The 8,545-nt window shown below is 46.1% G+C and overlaps 1 protein-coding gene across 1 annotated transcript in view; it reads left to right on the top strand.

Moving 5' to 3' along the window:
* The first annotated feature begins 325 nt into the window (after positions 1 to 325).
* The window catches only part of CLN5 (CLN5 intracellular trafficking protein), a 12,930-nt gene continuing 4,710 nt past the window's right edge, over positions 326 to 8,545 (top strand). The window contains exons 1-3 of the mRNA XM_056109737.1: positions 326 to 499; positions 5,146 to 5,311; positions 6,305 to 6,530. Of these exons, the coding sequence (XP_055965712.1) occupies positions 354 to 499; positions 5,146 to 5,311; positions 6,305 to 6,530 (538 nt within the window). The 5' untranslated portion in view covers positions 326 to 353. The remainder of the gene's footprint in view (positions 500 to 5,145; positions 5,312 to 6,304; positions 6,531 to 8,545) is intronic.

Here is an 8,545-nt window from a genome sequence, read left to right as displayed (position 1 = left end):
TAGAGAACGCGAAGAAGGCGCCCGGGAGCAAAGGCTTTGACGGCCGGGACACCACTGGGGGTTTGGGGACCTTTTTTTTTGGGGGGGGGGGGGTAGGCGGGACGTGGGCAATGTCAACCAAGCTCAAAGCTCAAAGGCAGCTTTGCATCGTGAGATGTAGCGATCAGCCTTGCCTTGTCCGAGAAAGAGGAGGCTCTCCGGAAGCCACAACCCAGCGCACCAAGTTGGGGAGCCCCCCACGCGCGGGGCCAAGCGCGCCCCGCCCCGCAGACGCGAAGGCCCGGGCGGCTCTTCGGCGCATGCGCCCTAGCGGCCGGGCCGGAGCTCGGGGAGCGGCGCAGCGGGACCGCCGCATGGCGCGGGCCGGGGACTGCGAGCCGGGGGCCCTGGGGGGTCGCGGCTCGGGCGGACGCTGGGCTCTGACGCTGCTCTGGCTGGCGGCGACGGCGGCGGCGGCGGAGGCCGAGCCCTCCCGGCCGCGGTGGCCGGTGCCCTACAAGTGAGTGACAGCGGGCGCGGGCGCGCGCAGGGCCGGGCGGGGCGCGCGGACACCCCGGGCGCCGGCGGAGGACCCGCAGCCCTGGGATCTTCCCGGATGTTTGCGCCTTTGAAAGATCCAGGAGAGTCCCGGATCGTGGGCAGAAAGGGGTGTGACTTAACAAGGGCATCTTCTTTCTTACTGTTACTATTATTAAGTTTTGGCGGCCACACCCGGCGGGGCTCAGGGATCACTCCGGCTGGGCGCGGGGAACCCCATGGGATGCAGGTGGTTCTTGAACCCGGGTCGAATGCGTGCAAGGCAAGCGCCCCTACCCCACCGTAGGATTTCTCCAGCCCCGAAAGGGGTGCCTTTTAGTAACCAGGACCGAACTCCCCGGTTAGTTTGGGGAGACTGTTGAGATCGCGATAAATGGTTGAGTGTTGGTCCTGGTATTAGATGGCATCACTTTTGGCACAGTCCACAGTCAAACCATCCGGGACCCGTCGATCTCAGCACTGAAAGGCCGCCTTGTCCCGGAAATCCATCCCCGTCCTGGTCCTGGCCCCGGTAGGTCAGGTTAGGGGGCGGGGCATGGGGAGCTGGTCAGGCCACTGCTTGCTGCCTTGAGGTTGATTCAGAGGTTCATCCTAGAACTAGAGCATTTGCGTTTTCGCAGATGCCCAGGAATGGCTGAGCAAAGAGAGGGGGGAAACTCAGACACATTTTTTTTTTTTGCTTCAGAATTTGATTTTTAAAAGTCCACGCAAGGTCAGATTAAAATGAAAAGAGTATCAAGTTTAAATTAATTAAACTTACAGAATCTCGATTTGCCCGCTCGAGCAAATCGATGAACAACGGGAGGACCGTGACCGTGACCGTGACAGAATCTCAGGTGAAATTAAGGCATGGATCACTCGTTGGAAATATTAAAAATAACATATAAGGGCAGTTTCATATAAATATCAACAATAGGCTAATTGTAGTGGGCCATTTATAGGAATATAAGCCCAGTCACTTTTAGCACTTTTGTCAGAGCGAGACTGTTGGGTAACACGGTATAGAGATGGGAAAGCTTCCTGGAAATCTGTCTTCTGGAATGAGATCAGGGTTCAAATCGCAGAGGGTGAAATCAGGCCCCATGTTTACTGACTGAATGATCCAGGGAATGTTGCTCAATATCTTGTCCCACGTGCCGTGAGTCAGGAGACAGGATTTAATCAGAAAGGTCAGGTCTTATTCCTAGTGCTGTGCTCAGGGGTCACTTCTGGGCCATGTCTGGTGCCAGGGATTGAACCCACGTCAGCCGCGTGCAAGGCAAAAACTCTGCTCACTGAACTGTTGCTTTGACCTGGAAAGTTGATTTCTTGAACATGCTAATAAAGCTGCCTCAGATGTTAAAAATAGAATATTTATTTTAAACAACAATTGAAAATCTTGAACTTCTTAAGAATAAGGCAGGCTAGGGAGATGGCATCAAGGACTGGAGCCCAGTTACTTTGCTTGCAAACCCCACTGGAATCCAGGCACCCCGTGGTCCCCGCAGCACCACCAGATATGGCTCAAAAAGAAAAAATAAAGAATAGAGTATGCCTTTGTGTTTCTCTATAAGTTTTGTGATTCCTGGTTATCCACTTAAGTGAATATCATAAATTTTGTAATAAGTTCTCACAGATATTTCTTTGAACAAATTAAGCACATATGAAAATTGGAATTCTTAATAGTATGTATGTTGGACTGGAGCAATAGCACAGCGGTAGGGCGTTTGCCTTGCACGCAGCCAACATGGCCGACCTGAGTTTGATTCCTCCGCCCCTCTCAGAGAGCCCGGCAAGCTACCGAGAGTATCTCGCCTGCACGGCAGAGCCTGGCAAGCTCCCCGTGATGTATTAAATATGCCAAACACAGTAACAACAAAGTCTCCAATGGAGACGTTACTAGGCCCGCTCGAGCAAATCGATGAACAGCGGGAGGACAGTGACAGTGAATAGTATGTTAGGAATGTAAAACAATATATTTGGTTGGAACCTTAGGAATCAAGGATTCTTAAAGGGTCAGACAGAAGTAGTTGGTTTTTTCTTCCTTTCTGCCTCCTGGTTCAAAGTGAGAAAGGGGAAGGGCTGGAGCAATATAGCACAGCGGATGGGTGTTTGTCTTGCATGAGGCTGACCCAGGTTCAATTCCCAGCATCCCATATGTTCACCCGAGCACCACCAGGAGTAATTCCTGAGTGCAGAACCAGGTGTAACTCCTGTGCATCACCGGTGTGACCCCCCCTCCCCCCAAAAAAATAAGTGAGAAAGGGGAACTGGAACTAAGTGTCTCATGGGGTAAATTCAACAGCATTTCCCCTTTTAGTCCTAATGCCAGGGCAATAGTCATGTTACTTTCTTGTTGCGTTTTTGTAACAACTCAATTTGCATAATTTGAATGTACATATCTTCTCATCACCTTCTTGAGTCTAAAGTGCCATACTAGTATTACTGTATGTTCTGTTTTCTCACTTTCACAAGCTTCTGAAGTATATTCTTTTTGTTCATTTGGGGGCCACACTTGACAGTGCTCAATGTTTACTCCTGGCTCAGAGCTCAGGAAACACTCCTGGTGGGCTTGGTGGGCACCATATGGGGACATGCATAATGCTGGGAAATCGAACCCAGGTTGGCTGTGTGCAAGGACAGTGTCCTGTCCGCTTGTACGATGTCTCTAAAATATTTTAAAAATTGAGGCCAGGTCTTCACCTCTTTCTTTTGTCTCCTTGCCTCCATCCCCAGCACTTAAGATGCTTTTCCCCTTTTTTGTGCCTGTTGGGTATTCTGTCTTTAGCTTTATCCCTGGTACTCCATTGCTGTTTAACTTCTTCCAGTCCCAACCCAGAGTTTCCCACGGTGTGGGGGGGAGGGGAGTGGGGAGGGCTGGGACAAGATTTAAATGTGTTTATCAGGGCCTGGAGATAGTGTAGTAGGTGGGTGCATCCAGGGTCCAGCTGATCAGGGTTCCATCCCCAAGTACCACATGGCCTCCTGAGCATGGCCAAGGTGATGCTGGTGTGTCTGACACCTCACAGTCTGAGTGGCACCACATCCTTATGCCCAGGTTGGGTCAATATCACAGTGAGGGGCTCTGGACTCCCTGAAGTTCCCCAGTATAGGGCCTTTCACATGGGGCTCCTTGGTGAATATTGTGTAATCGGATCTTGTTTAGTGCTTAAGAAAATAGAAAAGTCTATTTCATCAACTTATATTTAAAATGTCTTCATGTTTAATTTGGGAAATTAAACATGACAGGGAACTATTCATTTGTTCAGTAACTATTTGTCTACCATTCTAAAGATCTGGACTGGTGCAAACTTTTTGTTTTGTTTTGGGGCTACACACTCAAAGATCACTCCTGGTGATGCTTGAGGTAACGTATGGGGCATCAGAGATAGGGCCCAGCTGTGATCAAGGCCCAGCCACTGTACTATCACTCTAGGCCCTCAGCTAGGAAACATTTTATAATATGGTCTCAGAGTGGAAGCTAGGAAAGAGGGAAGAATGAATTTACTATTAGTGTTCTAGTGGGACTTAAAGATAGCAAGGAAGTAACAAAGTTCCAGAGGTAACATAATGGGAGAACTGCTCCACACACTGTCACTGTCCTCCTGTTGTTCATCGATTTGCTTGAGTGGGCCCAGTAACAGCTGGAGCCATAGCACAGCGGTAGGGAATTTGCCTTGCACACAGCCAACATGGCCGAACTCGAGTTCGATTCCTCCGCCCCTCTCGGAGAGCCCAGCAAGCTACCGAGAGTATCTTGCCTGCACGGCAGAGCCTGGCAAGCTCCCCGTGACGTATTCGATATGCCAGACACAGTAACAACAAAGTCTCCAATGGAGACATTACTGGGCCCGCTTGAGCTAATCGATGAACAACGGGAGGACAGTGACAGTGACAGTGATCCACACAATTGCGCCGGTGAGGGGGGCAAGAAAGCAAGGTGTTGGTGTCCTTGGCAAAGGGAGGGGGACACTGGTGCTGGATGTGGTGGTAGAATCGAGTGCTTAAGAAACCATTATAGGGGCTGGAGCAATCGCGCAGTAGGGTAGGGTGTTTGCCTTGCATGCGGCCCACCCAGGTTTGATTCCCAGCATCCCATATGGTCCCCCCAGCACCGCCAGGAGTAATTCCTGATTTCTGAGTGCATGATAACTCCTGTGCACTAACGGTTGTGACCCAAAAAAGGTAAAAAAAAGAAACCATTATAAAACTGTTACAGCATTTAAACCACAGAATCTCAATGTAAAATTTTTTTAATAAATTGTCCTTATAATTTAAAACAAAAAAATGTTTTAAGGGGTTGGAGCAATAGCACAGAGGGTAGGGCGTTTGCCTTGCACACAGCTGACCCAGGTTCAATTCCCAGCATCCCATATGGTCCCCTGAGCACTGCCAGGAGTAATTCCTGAGTGCAGAGCCAGGAGTAACCCCTGAGCCTTGCTGGGTGTGACCCAAAAAGAAAAACAAAAGTGTTTTAAAATGTCATTTGCTTGCTAGGATATCATTGGGGTTTATTTTATGGGATAACAAATCAAATGTTACCTTATACAATTTGGGCTGATCTTTGAATGTTTTCTTTAAACATGTTAGTGATGATGAAATGAAAATTCTAAAATTGGTTTCTTTTAGACGCTTTTCCTTCCGCCCGGAAGCAGATCCCTATTGTCAAGCTAAATACACCTTCTGTCCCACTGGCTCTCCTTTCCCAGTCATGAAGGAGGATGATACCATCGAAGTCTTTCGCTTGCAGGCTCCTGTGTGGGAATTTAAGTATGGAGGCCTCTTAGGACACTTGGTAAGGCTGTGTCTTGAACTTACAAACTTTGATGAAGTAAATTATTGAGGTAGTGAATTTGAAGAAACAGCCACTATTCAAATAGATGGTTTGAAATCATGTTTAGGTTTAATTATTTTAGAGCTTATTTAAAAAGAATAATATATATATCATTAATAATATATACATATATAAGCTTTAATAATATATATTATTAAATTATATATATCTTATTAATATATATTATATACTGTCCTCCCGTTGTTCATCGATTTGCTCGAGCAGGCCCAGTAACGTCTCCATTATGAGACTTCTTGTTACTGTGTTTGGCATATTGAATACTCTTGGTAGCTTGCCAGGCTGTCTGAGAGGGGCGGAGGAATCGAACCTGGCTCGGCCAGGCTGGCTGCGCGCAAGGCAAACGCCCTACCGCTGTGCTATCACTCCAGCCATATATACATATATAATATATATATATATATATATATATATATATATATATATATATATATAAGCTTTTGTGATTCAGGTGATACCAGAAGCAGTCATCCTAATCCCTCTGAATAATCGGGATCCAAACCAGATCCTGGGAAGTAAGGAAGGGGAGACCTGGGCAAAGGGGCAAGACAGGGAAGAAGTGCTTCCTCACCTTCAGGTCTGTTATGTGTACTCTACCTAGCTTACCACTGGAGCGTCCTATTACTCCCGATGCACAGAGATGTCCTTCCTGAGCATGGAAACATTTCAACTCATTCTGAGACTTATGGGTACTAGGTGTGTGTCCACGTACTACACAGCCCTCCCATTGCAGCTGAGTTGCAGTAGCCAATGCCAAGTGGAGGAGGCGCTGGAGTTTCAAGAGCCGTAGAGGGTCATGAGAAAAGCAACATAAAAGAGGATGAGCTGAGTAACTGTTCTGTTAAGCTGCTGTGGACATTTCCTCTCTTCTGGCTCCAGCACTACTGGTGAGCTCACAAATGCTTTTGTAACACAAATGCTTTTGTCTTTCCACAGAAAATCATGCATGATGCCATTGGATTCAGGAGTACATCTACTGGCAAAAACTACACGATGGAATGGTATGAGCTCTTCCAGCTGGGAAACTGCACCTTTCCCCATCTCCGACCTGAAATGAATGCCCCTTTCTGGTGTAACCAAGGGGCTGCCTGTTTTTTTGAAGGAATTGATGATATTCACTGGAAGGAAAATGGGACGTTAGAGCTAGTAGCAACTATATCAGGTAAGCTTAAGGAAAAATAAAAAAGGCCGTGTATAATTACATCAGTGCAAATGAAAGATGATCCTCCTTGAGGCATTTCAGCAATGTTCTCTTTTTTTTCCGAATTTGGGTGGGTGGGTGGGGTTCAGGAAACCCAAGAGTGCTCAGGGCTTACTCCAGGCTCTGCACCCAGGCAGTACTCAGGGGACTATGATTGGTGCCAGGGACCAGACCAGGGTCAGCCTCATGCAAACCTTCCCCGCTATATCATCTTTCCTGCTCCGATGCTGTCCTTATTTTACAGGTCATGTAATAAGATGTGCTACAGAGACGACTAACCATTCACCCAAACCTGCAACACTTCATCTCTATAGAATCTATAGTTTATCTTCTGATTTATTCCCCTGGCATAAATGAATGAAATAATGAAACATTTTGTATAATTGGATTGTATAGTGGTGGTAAAGCCATAAGCTGCCTGAAAAAAAAAGATCAAAGAACATGTTTAAGGCTGGGGAAATGGCTCAGAGGGCTGGAGCACTTTGCTTTGTGTGAGGTTCATTCCCCTGCCCACTATGACCCTCCCCGCAAGCACCACCAAGAGTAGCCCCCAAAAAACACAAAATAAAGGGCCCTTTATATCTGGAAAAAGACTTGAAGTAATGCTCACTTTTATATTAAGAATTATAGCTAGCACTCAAGTGAACTCTGGACCTACTCGTGTTGTAAGCATTCTACAACATATGAAATGATTCATCTTCATTAACCTTCCTGCGATAGTTACTGTATTTTTCCAATTTTACAAAAGGGGAAATGAAGGCATAAAAAGTTTTCAAGTCACAAAAGTAAATAGCAGTCGGGCCTATTGATTTTTTTCTTAAATACGATGCCCCCTGCAACATACAGGGTTTTTTGCCTTTGAGATTCCTTTTTAGACATCTTTTCTATGAGATCTTTTGGATTTTTGAGGTATTAATTGAAATAGCAAAAAGTTGTTGAAAATAGTAGGGTTTTGCTGCCTGCATTATAACGATGGTAAAGGAAGAGTCCAGCAGAACTTGGATCAGGAGTATTTTAGGTCCAGCTGTATTTTGCAGGGAGGAAATTTACTTTTTTTTTTTTTTTTTTTTTGGCTTTTTGGGTCACACCTGGCGCCGCACAGAGGCTACTCCTGGCTCTGCACTCAGGAATTACTCCTGGTAGTACTCAGGGGACCATAAGGGATGCTGGGAATCGAACCCGGGTCGGCCACCTGCAAGGCAAATGCCCTACCCGCTGTGCTATCGATCCAGCCTGGAATTGACTCTTAACAGTTTATAAGTTATTGTTCCTCCCGAAAGTGAAAAAGTCCGAAATAAAAGCAGTTTGTAAGAATTAACTGCACCATGAATCTTCTGGTAATTGTCATGCTTTCTACTTGTAGATAGAGCTCTTTACAAAGCTTTTTCAAATGTGTTAATGCACAGCTCAATGGAAAAGATCCTCTTGTTTACAAACAAAAAATTACGGTTCTGTGTTGGAGCTGGAGCTTAGTGGTAGAGTATTTGCCTTGTATATGTGAGGCCCTGGGTTTGATACCTGGTACTTCTCCTCCCCCACCCCCTCACCCCATGGAAAAAAATTAGTGCTCGCCAGGTGTGTGGATTACCTGTCTCCTCAGATCACAGAGCTGGATGTAGAAGCAAGAATAGAATCTGGGCATCTTAAAGTACCCACCACGCTGTTTTCTAATCTTCTTTCCATCTGCTTTCTAAATGAGGTGTCCCACACTATTTCAATAATATAAAAGGCCATTTTTCCTTTAATGATGCTCAGTATAATAGCTACAAGCTCTTTCAGTCTAGGGCATTTCAAATTTTTCCTTTATTTACACCTGAATAAACTTCAGGTGTTTATTCAGGTGTAAATAAAGTTCTCTGAAACTTCCTTCAGTCATCAAAGTATGCTCATATGAACAAGTCATCACTCCTTTCTCTTTGTAATTTGCCGGAACTTAGATCTTTAAGTACCCAATAGCCTTGATTAGTTGCTTGTTA

Source organism: Sorex fumeus, unplaced genomic scaffold (genome assembly GCF_029834395.1).
Source record: "Sorex fumeus unplaced genomic scaffold, SorFum_2.1 ptg000008l, whole genome shotgun sequence".
NCBI lineage: Eukaryota > Metazoa > Chordata > Mammalia > Eulipotyphla > Soricidae > Sorex > Sorex fumeus.
This window is presented reverse-complemented; position numbering and strand designations above follow the sequence as displayed.